General features: G+C 43.6%; 1 protein-coding gene across 5 annotated transcripts in view; it reads left to right on the forward strand.

Annotated features, from left to right (window-relative positions):
* Positions 1-9413: 9413 nt before the first annotated feature.
* celsr1a (cadherin EGF LAG seven-pass G-type receptor 1a) overlaps positions 9414-15785 on the forward strand; it is a 256246-nt gene continuing 249874 nt past the window's right edge. For all 5 annotated transcript variants that reach the window (XM_061914463.1, XM_061914464.1, XM_061914465.1 and 2 more), the window contains exon 1: positions 9414-13071. In XM_061914463.1, coding sequence (XP_061770447.1) covers positions 9549-13071 — 3523 coding nt within the window. In that variant the 5' untranslated portion in view covers positions 9414-9548. The remainder of the gene's footprint in view (positions 13072-15785) is intronic.

The raw sequence follows: 15785 nt of genomic DNA on the forward strand, positions 1-15785 counted from the left end.
ATTTAATTAAACTAAAATGCCAGTAAGTAAATTCAAAATGTATTTGTTTTTTCTTCTGATTTTAACTAGCAATTGTACCAATAACGGTGTAAATTACTTTAAGATCGGGGTCTTTTGTATTGACATATGAAGGCAAATTAGTTTTCATGGAGATTACTTTTGATTACTTTTTAACAAACTAATCAATAGTTGCAGGGTTTTTAATAATGCGCTTTAATTTTTTGCTAATCTTTCCTTTTTTAAATATAAGGGAAAGTAGTTAAGTGTTATTTTAAGCCCTCCTTGATAAAATAACGTGTTTTCTTAAGTATAGTGAAGTAACTTGTCTTGATAAGTACAAACATGCTTGTAGTGTAGCTTTTGTCCACAAGGGGCAATGTTGCACAATGTAGTTATCCATCCATCCATCCATTTCCTACCGCTTATTCCCTTTTGGGGTCGCGGGGGGCGCTGGCGCCTATCTCAGCTACAATCGGGCGGAAGGCGGGGTACACCCTGGACAAGTCGCCACCATCCATCCATCCATCCATCATCTTCCGCTTATCCAAGGTCGGGTCGCGGGGGCAGCAGCCTAAGCAGGGAAGCCCAGACTTCCCTATCTCCAGCCACTTCGTCTAGCTCTTCCCGGGGGATCCCGAGGCGTTCCCAGGCCAGCCGGGAGACATAGTCTTCCCAACGTGTCCTGGGTCTTCCCCGTGGCCTCCTACCAGCTGGACGTGCCCTAAACACCTCCCTAGGGAGGCGTTCGGGTGGCATCCTGACCAGATGCCCGAACCACTTCATCTGGCTCCTCTCGATGTGGAGGAGCAGCGGCTTTACGTTGAGCTCCTCCCGGATGGCAGAGCTTCTCACCCTATCTCTAAGGGAGAGCCCCGCCACACGGTGGAGGAAACTCATTTCGGCCGCTTGTACCCGTGATCTTATCCTTTCGGTCATGACCCAAAGCTCATGACCATAGGTGAGGATGGCAACGTAGATCGACCGGTAAATTGAGAGCTTTGCCTTCCGGCTCAGCTCCTTCTTCACCACAACGGATCGATACAACGTCCGCATTACTGAAGACGCCGCACCGATCCGCCTGTCGATCTCACGATCCACTCTTCCCCCACTCGTGAACAAGACTCCTAGGTACTTGAACTCCTCCACTTGGGACAGGGTCTCCTCCCCAACCCGGAGATGGCACTCCACCCTTTTCCGGGCAAGAACCATGGACTCGGACTTGGAGGTGCTGATTCTCATTCCGGTCGCTTCACACTCGGCTGCGAACCAATCCAGTGAGAGCTGAAGATCCCGGCCAGATGAAGCCATCAGGACTACATCATCTGCAAAAAGCAGAGACCTAATCCCGTGGCCACCAAACCGGAACCCCTCAACGCCTTGGCTGCGCCTAGAAATTCTGTCCATAAAAGTTATGAACAGAATCGGTGACAAAGGACAGCCTTGGCGGAGTCCAACCCTCACTGGAAACGTGTCCGACTTACTGCCAGCAATGCGGACCAAGCTCTGACACTGATCATACAGGGAGCGGACTGCCACAATAAGACATTCCGATACTCCATACTCTCTGAGCACTCCCCACAGGACTTCCCGAGGGACATGGTCGAATGCCTTCTCCAAGTCCACAAAGCACATGTAGACTGGTTGGGCAAACTCCCATGCACCCTCAAGAACCCTGCCGAGAGTATAGAGCTGGTCCACAGTTCCACGACCAGGACGAAAACCACACTGTTCCTCCTGAATCCGAGGTTCGACTATCCGGCGAAGCCTCCTCTCCAGTACACCTGAATAAACCTTACCGGGAAGGCTGAGGAGTGTGATCCCACGATAGTTGGAACACAACCTCCGGTCCCCCTTCTTAAAGAGAGGGACCACCACCCCGGTCTGCCAATCCAGAGGTACCGCCCCCGATGTCCACGCGATGCTGCAGAGTCTTGTCAACCAAGACAGCCCCACAGCATCCAGAGCCTTGAGGAACTCCGGGCGGATCTCATCCACCCCCGGGCCTTGCCGCCGAGGAGCTTTTTAACTACCTCAGCGACCTCATCCCCAGAAATAGGAGAGTCCACCACAGATTCCCCAGGCACCGCTTGCTCAAAGAAAGACGTGTTGGTGGGATTGAGGAGGTCTTCGAAGTATTCCCTCCACCGATCCACAACATCCGCAGTCGAAGTCAGCAGAACACCATCCGCACCATACACGGTGTTGATAGTGCACTGCTTCCCCTTCCTGAGGCGCCGTATGGTGGTCCAGAATCGCTTCGAAGCCGTCCGGAAGTCGTTTTCCATGGCTTCCCCGAACTCTTCCCATGTCCGAGTTTTTGCCTCCGCGACCGCTAAAGCTGCACACCGCTTGGCCCGTCGGTACCCGTCCACTGCCTCCGGAGTCCTATGAGCCAAAAGAACCCGATAGGACTCCTTCTTCAGCTTGACGGCATCCCTCACTGCTGGTGTCCACCAACGGCTTCTGGGATTACCGCCACGACAGGCACCAACAACCTTGCGGCCACAGCTCCAATCAGCCGCCTCGACAATAGAGGTTCGGAACATGGTCCACTCGGACTCAATGTCCCGCACCTCCCTCGTGATATGTTCAAAGTTCTCCCGGAGGTGTGAATTGAAACTCTCCCTGACAGGAGACTCTGCCAGACGTTCCCAGCAGACCCTCACAATGCGCTTGGGCCTGCCAGGTCTGTCCGGCATCCTCCCCCAACATCGCAGCCAACTCACCACCAGGTGGTGATCGGTAGAAAGCTCCGCCCCTCTCTTCACCCGAGTGTCCAAAACATAAGGCCGCAAATCCGATGACACAACTACAAAGTCGATCATGGAACTGCGGCCTAGGGTGTCCTGGTGCCAAGTGCACATATGGACACCCTTATGTTTGAACATGGTGTTTGTTATGGACAATCCGTGACGAGCACAAAAGTCCAATAACAAAACACCACTCGGGTTTAGATCCGGGCGACCATTCTTCCCAATCACGCCTCTCCAGGTTTCACTGTCGTTGCCAACATGAGCGTTGAAGTCTCCCAGTAGGACAAGGGAATCACCCGGAGGAGCACTTTCCAGTACTCCCTCGAGTGTACCCAAAAAGGGTGGGTATTCTGAACTGCTGTTTGGTGCGTAAGCACAAACAACAGTCAGGACCCGTCCCCCCACCCGAAGGCGAAGGGAAGCTACCCTCTCGTCCACTGGGTTGAACTCAAACGTGCAGGCTTTGAGCCGGGGGGCAACGAGAATTGCCACCCCAGCCCGTCGCCTCTCACTGCCGGCAACGCCAGACTGGAAGAGGGTCCAGTCCCTCTCGAGAGAACTGGTTCCAGAGCCCTTGCCGTGCGTCGAGGTGAGTCCGACTATATCCAGCCGGAACTTCTCTACCTCGCGCACTAGCTCAGGCTCCTTCCCCCCAGTGACGTGACGTTCCACGTCCCAAGAGCTAGCTTCTGTAGCCGAGGATCGGACCGCCAAGTGCCCTGCCTTCGGCTGCCGCCCAGCTCACAATGCACCCGACCTCTATGGCCCCTCCTATGAGTGGTGAGCCCATTGGAGGGATGACCCACGTTGCCTCTTCGGGCTGTGCCCGGCCGGGCCCCATGGGAACAGGCCCGACCACCAGGCGCTCGCCATCGTGCCCCAACTCCGGGCCTGGCTCCAGAGCGGGGCCCCGGTGACCCACGTCCGGGCGAGGGAAATCTGGGTTCATTTTGTTGTAATTCCATAGAAGTCTTTGAGCTGCTCTTTGTCTGATCACTCACCTAGGACCTGTTTGTCTTGGGAGACCCTACCAGGGGGCATGAAAGCCCCCAGACAACATAGCTCCTAGGATCATTGGGACACGCAAACTCCTCTACCACGGTAAGGTAGCAGCTCAGAGAGGAGACAAGTCGCCACCTCGGCCCAAATTAACTACAATAAACATAAAGCCAAATAATTTATTAAAATGTGAAATAATTATTGTAAACTTTAAATGGATTAAACTGTACAATAGTAATACGTAAATAGAAGAGTATTATTTGTTTTTTTCTTCACATTTTTACCGGCAAATGTTTCAATAAAAGTACATGACGGTGTAAATTACTTTAGAATTAGGGTGTGTTGTGCTGAGGTATGAAAGGAAATTAGTTTTCCAGGATATTATTTACAATTATTTTTCACTAAATTAATCAATAATTTGCAAGGTGTTTCATTCCTGCCATTCAATATCTAAAAAATAAAAAGGGGGTCCAGCCGTAAATGTGTTATTTCTTTAAGTGCTCCTTGATAAACTAACGTGTTATATATACTATAGTATTGTACATGGGGATTTTTATATATTGTATATCCATCCATACGTTTTCTACCGCTTATTCCCTTTGGGGTCACGGGGGGGCGCTGGTGCCTATCTCGGCTACAATCGGGCGGAAGGCGGGGTACACCCTGGACAAGTCGCCACCTCATCGCAGGGCTAACACAGATAAGCGGACAACATTCACACACGAGGGCCAATTTAGTGTTGCCAATCAACCTATCCCCAGGTGCATGTCTTTGGAAGTGGGAGGAAGCCGGAGTACCCGGAGGGAACCCACGCAGTCACGGGGAGAACATGCAAACTCCACACAGAAAGATCCCAAGCCCGGGATTGAACCCAGGACTACTCAGGACCATCGTATTGTGAGGTACACGCACTAACCCCTCTTTCACCGTGCTGCCTATATTGTATATATAATATAAAAAAATCTAATATATTGGTATATTTTATATACTGTATGTATATAATATGTAACTTGTATGTTATATTTTATATTGCTACTACGGTACATTTTTAGTCTACTTTACACCTGCATTATCCTTTCTATCCTTTGTAACTGACCTACTGTGTGGAACAATCTCTCTTGTGGATCAATAAAGTTTGTCTAAGTGTAAAAATAACATGTCATGATATGTACAAACCCTGGGAAATTGTGCTAGATGTAAATATAAACGGAATACAATGATTTGCAAATCATTTTCAACCCATATTCAGTTGAATATGCAACATATTTGATGTTCAAACTGATAAACATTTTTTTTGTTGCAAATAATCATTAACTTTAGAATTTAATGCCAGCAACACGTGACAAAGAAGTTGGGAAAGGTGGCAATAAATACTGATAAAGTGTAGGAATGCTCATCAAACACTTATTTTGAACATCCAACAGGTGTGCAGGCTAATTGGCAACAGGTGGGTGCCATGATTGGGTATAAAAACAGCTTCCCTAAAACTGCTCAGTCTTTCACAAGAAAGGATGGGGCGAGGTACACCCCTTCGTCCACAACTGCGTGAGCAAATAGTCAAACGGTTTAAAAACAACGTCTCTCAAAGTGCAATTGCAAGAAATTTAGGGATTTCAACATCTGCGGTCCATAATATCATCAAAAGGTTCAGAAAATCTGGAGAAATCACCCCACGTAAGCGGCATGGCCGGAAACCACCATTGAATGACCGTGACCTTTGATCCCTCGGACGGCACTGTATCAAAAACTGACGTCAATCTCTAGAGCAGGGGTCACCAACGCGGCGCCCGCGCGCACCAGGTAGCCCGTAAGGACCAGATGAGTAGCCTTCTAGCCTGTTCTGAATTAGCTCAAATAGCAGCACTTACCAGTGAGCTGCCTCTATTTTTTAAATTGTATTTATTTACTAGCAAGCTGGTCTCGCTATACTCAACATTTTTAATTCTAAGAGAGACAAAACTCAAATAGAATTTGAAAATCCAAGACAATATTTTACATATTTGGTCTTCACTTGTTTAAATAAATACATTTATTTTTTTAACTTTGCTTCTTATAACTTTCAGAAAGACAATTTTTGAGAAAAAACACAACCTTAAAAATTATTTTAGGATTTTTAAACACCTTTTTACCTTTTAAATTCCTTCCTCTTCTTGCCTGACAATTTAAATCAATGTTGAAGTAAATGTATTTATTTTATTGTAAAGAATAATAAATAATTTTGATTTAATTCTTCAATTTAGCGTCTGTTTTTTCCCACGAAGAATATTTGTGAAATTAAGGATGAATATGTTTAAAAATTTAATTTTCATTTTTTTTTGTGTTTTCTCCTCTTTTTTAAATTGTTCAATTAAGTTTTTTTTTCATCATTTATTCTCTTCAAAAACCTTCCTTTAAAGGAAAAAAATGTACGACGTAATGACAGACAGAAATACCCTTTTTTTTTTTATATATATAGATTTATTTATTAAAGGTAAATTGAGCAAATTGGCTATTTCTGGCAATTTATTTAAGTGTGTATCAAACTGGTAGCCCTTTGCATTAGAATCAAATTTAAATCTTATTTCAAAGTCTTTTGAATTTCCTTTTAAAATTTTTGTTATGGAAAATCTAGAAGAAATAATGATTTGTCTTTGTTAGAAATATAGCTTGGTCCAATTTGTTATATATTCTAACAAAGTGCAGATTGGATTTTAAAATTCTAAAATTAATCTTAATCAGGAAAATTTACTAATGTTCCATAAAATGTTTTCTTTATTTTTTTCAAAAAGATTTGAATTAGCTACTTTTTGTCTTCATTTTTTGGGGTGAATTTTGAATTTTAAAGAGTGGAAATTGAAGATAAACTATGTTTCAAAATTTGATTTTCATTTTTTTCGTGTTTTCTCCTCTTTTTTAAATTGTTCAATTAAGTGGTTTTTTCATCATTTATTCTCTCCAAAAAAACCTTCCTTTAAAGGAAAAAAATGTACGACGTAATGACAGACAGAAATACCCTTTTTTTTATATATATATAGATTTATTTATTAAAGGTAAATTGAGCAAATTGGCTATTTCTGGCAATTTATTTAAGTGTGTATCAAACTGGTAGCCCTTTGCATTAGAATCAAATTTAAATCTTATTTCAAAGTCTTTTGAATTTCTTTTTAAAATTTTTGTAATGGAAAATTTAGAAGAAATAATGATTTGTCTTTGTTAGAAATATAGCTTAGTCCAATTTGTTATATATTCTAACAAAGTGCAGATTGGATGTTATTATAATTCTAAAATTAATCTTAATCAGGAAAATTTACTAATGATGTTCCATAAATTCTTTCTTGAATTTTTTCAAAAAGATTTGAATTTGCTAGTTTTTCTCTCCATTTTTTTCGGTTGAATTTTGATTTTTAAAGAGTCGAAATTAAGGATAAATATGTTTCAAAATTTGATTTTCATTTTTTTCGTGTTTTCTCCTCTTTTTTAAATCGTTCAATTAAGTGTTTTTTTCATCATTTATTCTCTACAAAAAAACCTTCCTTTAAAGGAAAAAAATGTACGACGTAATGACAGACAGAAATACCCATTTTTTTAAAATATATATGTATTGATTTATTTATTAAAGGTAAATTGAGCAAATTGGATTTCTGGCAATTTATTTAAGTGTGTATCAAACTGGTAGCCCTTTGCATTAGAATCAAATTTAAATCTTATTTCAAAGTCTTTTGAATTTCTTTTTAAAATTTTTGTAATGGAAAATCTAGAAGAAATAATGATTTGTCTTTGTTAGAAATATAGCTTAGTCCAATTTGTTATATATTCTAACAAACTGCAGATTGGATTTTAATATTCTAAAATTAATCTTAATCAGGAAAATTTACTAATGATGTTCCATAAATTCTTTCTTGAATTTTTTCAAAAAGATTTGAATTTGTTAGTTTTTCTCTCAATTTTTTTCGGTTGAATTTTGATTTTTAAAGAGTCGAAATTAAGGATAAATATGTTTCAAAATTTGATTTTCATTTTTTTCATGTTTTCTCCTCTTTTTTAAATCGTTCAATTAAGTGTTTTTTTCATCATTTATTCTCTACAAAAAAACCTTCCTTTAAAGGAAAAAAATGTACGACGTAATGACAGACAGAAATACCCTTTTTTTTAAATATATATAGATTTATTTATTAAAGGTAAATTGAGCAAATTGGATTTCTGGCAATTTATTTAAGTGTGTATCAAACTGGTAGCCCTTTGCATTAGAATCAAATTTAAATCTTATTTCAAAGTCTTTTGAATTTCCTTTTAAAATTTTTGTTATGGAAAATCTAGAAGAAATAATGATTTGTCTTTGTTAGAAATATAGCTTGGTCCAATTTGTTATATATTCTAACAAACTGCAGATTGGATTTTAAAATTCTATCATTAATCTTAATCAGGAAAATTTACTAATGATGTTCCATAAATTCTTTCTTGAATTTTTTCAAAAAGATTTTAATTTGTTAGTTTTTCTCTCCATTTTTTTCGGTTGAATTTTGATTTTTAAAGAGTATAAATTAAGGATGAATATGTTTAAAAATGTAATTTTCATTTTTTTTGTGTTTTCTCCTCCTTTTTTAAATTGTTCAATTAAGTGTTTTTTCATCATTTATTCTCTTCAAAAACCTTCCTTTAAAGGGAAAAAAATGTACGACGGAATGACAGACAGAAATACCATTTTTTTTTTAATATATATAGATTTATTTATTAAAGGTAAATTGAGCAAATTGGATTTCTGGCAATTTATTTAAGTGTGTATCAAACTGGTAGCCCTTTGCATTAGAATCAAATTTAGATCTTATTTCAAAGTCTTTTGAATTTCCTTTTAAAATTTTTGTTATGGAAAATCTAGAAGAAATAATGATTTGTCTTTGCTAGAAATATAGCTTGGTCCAATTTGTTATATATTCTAACAAAGTGCAGATTGGATTTTAAAATTCTAAAATTAATCTTAATCAGGTAAATTTACTAATGATGTTCGATAAATTCTTTGTTTAATTTTTTCAAAAAGATTCGAATTCGCTAGTTTTTCTCTTCATTTTTTTCGGTTGAATTTTGATTTTTAAAGAGTCGAAATTAAGGATAAATATGTTTCAAAATTTGATTTTCATTTTTTTCGTGTTTTCTCCTCTTTTTTAAATCGTTCAATTATGTGTTTTTTTTTTATCATTTATTCTCTACAAAAAAACCTTCCTTTAAAGGAAAAAAATGTACGACGTAATGACACAGAAATACCCTTTTTTTTTTAATATATTTAGATTTATTTATTAAAGGTAAATTGAGCAAATTGGCTATTTCTGGCAATTTATTTAAGTGTGTATCAAACTGGTAGCCCTTTGCATTAATCAGTACCCAAGAAGTAGGTCTTGGTTTCAAAAAAGTTTGGTGACCCCTGCTTTAAAGTGCATTAGGAATTTAAAACAAGCGCTCACCTTATTAGACTAACAATGCACTTGTGCGCCCTGGTCACCCGCTCAGGACAGCTTCCTAAATCTCCATGAGAAAAAAAGCCCCCCCGTGAAAGCCTCTCGGAGGGGGACCCAGCAGGTTTATGTTAATAAGCTCCTCAGGAGGAGGAGGAGGAGGAGGAGGAGGAGGAGAGACGCCAGCAAGAGAGCCGCGGAGCCATTTTGTAGTCATTTTAAAACTCCACGGGGCTGGGAACGCAGCTGCTGTGCGCCGTGGATCCACTGACACTATGGATACTTGTTAAAACTCCCAACATGAAGGATAAAAGTAAAACGCGCCGCTGGGAGAAGAAAAGTTAACAAATCCAACTTTACTTTGTCAAGCATGGAGCTGTGGAGCTTTTGGTTGTGGGTCTGTGCCTTCCTCCAGGCGCAGCTTGTGGCATGTTTGGAACTTCACCTCACGGAGTCTCTGCAACCCGGGACTCTCTTGGCCAACCTGTCCCTCGGACCGGGATGGACGTATAAACTTGACAGGACTTTGTCACCTGAAACCACGCGGGGGTTTTTCCAAGTCGGGAAGCGGAGTGGAACTATCAGACTGTCCCAGAAAGTGGAGTGTGCGCGCCTGACGAGGAACCCTGCGCCCCTTTACTTCAGGAGCAGCTCCTTGACTTCTGGAGATGTCATCTTGACACATTTCAACGTGTTTGTCCACGGACAGGACTGTTTTATTAAATACAAGAGAAAGACATCTACGGGCAAGGTGGACATTCACATTAAACACTCTTTACAAGTGGAGGCAACTTCCTGTCTACCTGCAGGGCTTTTGCTTTTCAACACAACAGAACTTTTGCCTTCTTTAACAAGGAGCACCTCCTTCCTGGACATTTTATGTGTTGGGCAACATTTTGCTGCGCTGTTTAGACATGGAGGTTTATTTTTGGCTAAGGACTTGTGTCCTGAAAGCATCAGGACAGTGGATTTGGATTGCCCTCTGCACAGCTCTGAAGGCGTCCGGCTCGACGTGCAGCTCACTTTGGCTTTTGGAATCGTGCCTAAAGATGGATTCATACAAGCGACAAGTCAGGAAGTCACTGGGAAATCAATCCGGAGAGGTAAGCGACAGGTTAATACCTCCCCCCAGTTCCAGCTCCCTAACTACCAGGTGTCGGTGCCTGAGAATGAACCTGCCGGGACGCGGGTCATCACCCTTAAAGCCACAGACCCGGATGACGGCGAGGCAGGGAGGCTGGAGTACGGCATGGAAGCGTTGTTTGACAGCAGGTCTAATGACTTCTTCACTATTGACACTCAGACAGGCAGCATAGCAACCATTCAGGCTTTAGACAGGGAAGTGAAAGACACGCATGTTTTTAAAGTGACAGTCCGAGATAACGGAACGCCGAGAAGACAAGCCACTTCTTACCTGACTGTCACTGTGAGCGACACCAATGACCACGGCCCCGTGTTCGAGCAGAACGAGTACAGAGTCAGCATACGTGAGAATGTAGAAGTCGGCTTTGAGGTGATGACCATCCGCGCCACCGATGGGGACGCCCCCGCTAACGCTAACATGATCTATAAAATAATAAACAGCGACGGCGGTAACGTTTTTGAGATAGATCCCCGTAACGGCTTGGTGAGGATCCGAGAGCGACCAGACAGGGAGACGAGAGCTCAGTACCAGCTGATTGTGGAGGCTAACGACCAAGGCAAGGATCCGTGTCCTCGCAGTGCCACGGCGACGGTCCACATCTCTGTGGAGGATGAGAACGACAACTACCCACAATTCAGCAAAAAGAGATACGTCGTGCAGGTGCAAGAGAACGTGGCCATTAACACCAAAGTCATCCAAGTGGAGGCGACGGACAAAGACGAAGGGAACAACGCTAAAGTACACTACAGCATCATCAGCGGCAATGTCAAAGGTCAGTTCTACATCCACTCCCCCACTGGCGTCATTGACGTCATCAACCCTCTGGACTACGAGATGATCCGCGAGTATAATCTGAGAATAAAGGCGCAGGATGGCGGCAGGCCTCCGCTGATCAACGGCACTGGGATGGTGGTGGTACAGGTGGTGGACGTCAACGACAATGCCCCCATGTTTGTCAGCACGCCTTTTCAGGCTACGGTTCTGGAAAACGTGGCCCTCGGCTACTCTGTCATTCACATTCAAGCCATCGACGGGGATTTTGGGGAGAACGCCAGACTGGAATACCGGCTAACAAATACTAGTCCCGGTTTCCCGTTTTCCATCAACAACAGCACCGGGTGGATTACAGCAAGTGAAGAGCTGGACCGGGAGACTATTGAGTTCTACAGCTTTGGCGTGGAAGCGAGAGACCACGGCATTCCTGTCATGTCGTCCTCGGCGAGTGTTAGCATCACCGTGCTGGATGTAAATGATAACGTGCCTACATTTACAGAGAAGATCTACTCGCTTAAAATCAACGAGGATGCCGTCGTAGGGACTAGCGTGCTCACGGTGACTGCTCTGGACCGCGACGTCAACAGTGTAGTGACCTATCAGATTTCCAGCGGCAACACCAGGAACCGCTTTGCCATCACCAGTCAGAGCGGTGGTGGTCTCATCACTCTGGCCCTACCCTTGGACTACAAGCAGGAACGGCAGTATGTCTTGACAGTCACTGCCAGTGACGGGACCCGCTCAGACACCGCGCAGGTGTTTCTTAACGTCACGGACGCCAACACGCACAGGCCCGTCTTTCAGAGTGCCAACTACCAAGTGATGCTCGGTGAGGAGGAACCCGTTGGGTCCACCGTGGTTGTGATTAGCGCGACGGATGAAGACACGGGAGAAAACGCTCGCATCACATACATCATGGAGGACAGCGTTCCTCAGTTTAAAATAGACTCCGACACCGGTGCCATCACGACCCAGATGGAGATTGACTACGAAGACCAGGCGTCCTACACGTTGGCTATCATCGCCAGAGACAACGGTATCCCACAGAAATCCGACACCACCTACGTGGAGATTATCGTCGTGGACGCTAACGATAATTCGCCTCAGTTTCTACGAGACATGTACCAAGGCAGCGTGTTTGAAGATGCTCCTGTCTACACTAGCGTCCTCCAGATTTCTGCATCCGACAGGGATTCCGACTCAAATGGAAGGCTAAGCTATACATTCCTGGGCGGCGATGACGGTGATGGGGACTTCTTTATCGAGCAATATTCTGGCATCATCAGAACGGCTCGCAAGCTTGATAGAGAGAACGTTCCTGTTTATAATCTGAAGGCCTTCGCTGTGGACAAGGGGGTTCCACCTCTGAAAGCAGCTGTCCCCATACATGTGGTCGTTCAGGACATAAACGACAACGCCCCGGTGTTTGAAAAGGATGAGTTGTTTATCCATGTGGAGGAGAACAGCCCATTAGGGTCCGTCATCGCTCGGATCACTGCCACCGACCCGGACGAGGGCACAAACGCTCAAATCATGTATCAGATAGTCGAAGGGAACTTTCCACAGATTTTCGAGCTGGACATCTTCAACGGCGAACTCTATTCACTCATAGACCTGGACTATGAGACCAGAACAGAGTACGTTATCGTGGTCCAGGCCACCTCGGCGCCTCTCGTGAGCCGGGTCACCGTGCACATCAGGCTGGTGGACATGAACGACAACAGGCCAGTGCTGCAAGACTTTGAGATCATTTTCAACAACTACGTCACAAACAAGTCCAACAGTTTCCCGTCAGGAATAATCGGGAGAGTACCTGCCCACGACCCGGACGTGTCGGATAAGTTGCGGTACACGTTTCAGTCTGGAAACGAGCTCAATCTGCTGCTGCTCAATGAGGACACGGGGGATTTGCGGCTGAACAAGGACTTGGACAACGACAGACCGCTGGAGGCACCGATGATCATCTCTGTCACAGGTAAGACCCTTTTTTCTAAGCTCTGATGTCATTGCATGCAAAAAAAAAGTTATGATAATGTTGTCATTTGACGTAGCTAGTCTCGCCGTTCAGGATGTGCGCTGCAGGCTCTTTGCAGGATCCGGTTCAGCTGCTTTCGTAAATGCATTGTGTGCAGGTAGATGGTTCAGGTCATAAAATGTGCTATTTGGAGGGCGCACACAGACTCTAGTCAAGCTTGGCTTTTCTGACACTTCCTCTCGGGATAAATTGCTGGGTTTTTTTTTCTGCTACAGAAGCAGACTTTGTGCTTTAAAAGTTAAAGATTAGACCAAAGCAAACATCTGTAGGCAAACCAGCAAGGTGAGGGCTCCAGCGTTTGGAAAGTGTTGCAAGAAGCGCCATTAATCAGTCAGGGATCAATCGAATAGAATAAACCACTGACAGCTGCATGCACAGCCCTCTTTGTCCTCCTCTCCCGCTGTAAAGCTGGCAAGAAGCCCAACCCAGCGCCACTCTTTTGCACCCTGTCATCTTATTTCCTCTCGAGTCAATTCGATCACGGTCCTGGACCACTTCTTGGCGACTGAGTTGCGGTCCCATCAGGTGGTGGAAGTCTTCCACCTTGTTTGAGTGGAAAGTGTTGTTTTGCTAAGTGACTGGCTCCCCGTCTTTGTCTCAAACAAAAGACGGACTGCCCTTTTATTACTGTTAGAGGGAGGGTATTGGGTGGCTGACCTCAATAGATTCAGACCTTACAGCCACCCCCCCCCCCCCACCCCCATTCAAAGCAGCCTCCTGTTTGTCAATAACAGCTGACGGCCCTTGTATCCCTGACAACAGCGACCTCATGATGGTCCCAATGGGGGCTTCATTCAATCTTCATATTGTGACGAGTCAGCGTTTTCCATAGGTCTGCAGCTATTGGGTGGTGCACCTCGACTGTTGCGTTTCATAGACTTCAAAGACCCTCACATCCTCCTGAGAGCCAGCGTCCTCTCTAGTTGACATGCGTGACAGGGCAATTTTTTTTTACCCAGATATTTGTAACTCTGACAAAAGAAGTACACAACAAACAAATGTACACTGCAAAAGATGCCGGTTCTAAGGAGAATACAACAAGCTTAATTGGTTCTGTGACCAAGCTCTTAACTCAAATCACTTGTATCTCAATTCAACGTCTGTAAGTGGTCCTTGGCCCCCCCCCAAAACGGCACAAGGAAAAATAACTAACTTTCAGATAACACAATATTATATAAAAATAATACAATATAATTATAGTAATTAAATTTAGTTTATTTACAGCAGGGTTGTCCACTAAAAAAATCAAAGCAAGTGGGGGCAATTTTCATATTTTTTAATATATATATATATATATTTACATTTTAGACCCCTAAGGGTTTTGGTCCCAAAAAATATTTAAAATGTGTCATTATTCCGGATTACTATTTTCATTATTATCCATCCATCCATCCATCCATCATCTTCTGCTTATCCGCGGTCGGGTCGCGGGGGCAGCAACCTAAGCAGTGAAACCCAGACTTCCCTTTCCCCAGCCACTTCGTCTAGCTCTTCCCGGGGGATCCCGAGGCGTTCCCAGGCCAGCCGGGAGACATAGTCTTCCCAACGTGTCCTGGGTCTTCCCCGTGGCCTCCTACCGGCTGGACGTGCCCTAAACACCTCCCTAGGGAGGCGTTCGGGTTTCATTATTATTCAAGTTTTAAATCAACATTACGGAAAAAAAATGGAAAAATATTTTTGCAATATTTTCACCCAATAACTTCTTAGGTGGAATATTTGAGATTGTATAATAATTGGAGCCTTAATTATGGATTTTGATTTATTATTATTTTTTGAGCTATGACACTTAAAAAATCACACTAAAATAATTGGGGATCCAAAAGTGTCCTACTCATTAAAGTGTTAAAAAAAAAATTTTTTTTTACTGTTTACTTTTAGCACAATAATCTCGAGATCAACTTCAGATACATCCGTCAATTTTAAGTTTTATTGTTGTTTACGTTTTTTTTTGTTTGATCTAGGCCCTTCTTTAAAGAAACAGCTCAGTTTTTTATATGGCAAAACACAAAATATGCAACATTTCCCCCCAAAAATATCTCAAAGTGGATAATTTAATGTGACGTAATTGAAGCCTTGAATAGGTCAATAATTCAAAATGACATTGATTTTGATTCATTATTATGTTTTAAAGAAAGAAACAGCCTGCCTGGCAGCTTTGTGTTATGAAAGCATTGCAACATTTTCTTGCTACATTTCACCTGTTTGCGATTTTATACCACTTTTTATGTTTTTTATTTTATTCAATTGTTGCAGCTCCTCTCTGAGCTGCAACCTTATCGTGGTAGAGGAGTTTGCGTGTCCCAATGATCCTAGGAGCTATGTTGTCCGGGGGCATAAAGCCCCCTGGTAGGGTCTCCCAAGGCAAACAGGTTCTAGGTGAGGGATCAGACAAAGAGCAGCTCGAAGACCTTTATGAAGATGAAAAACCATGGACCCAGATTTCCCTCGCCCGGACGCGGGTCACCGGGGCCCCCCTCTGGAGCCAGGCCCGGAGGTGGGGCACGATGGCGAGCGCCTGGTGGTCGGGCCTGTTCCCATGGGGCCCGGCCGGGCACAGCCCGAAGAGGCAATGTGGGTCATCCCTCCAATGGGCTCACCACTCATAGGAGGGGCCATAGAGGTCGGGTGCATTGTGACCTGGGCGGTAGCCGAAG

The sequence above is a fragment of the Nerophis ophidion genome, linkage group LG10 (genome assembly GCF_033978795.1).
Source record: "Nerophis ophidion isolate RoL-2023_Sa linkage group LG10, RoL_Noph_v1.0, whole genome shotgun sequence".
NCBI lineage: Eukaryota > Metazoa > Chordata > Actinopteri > Syngnathiformes > Syngnathidae > Nerophis > Nerophis ophidion.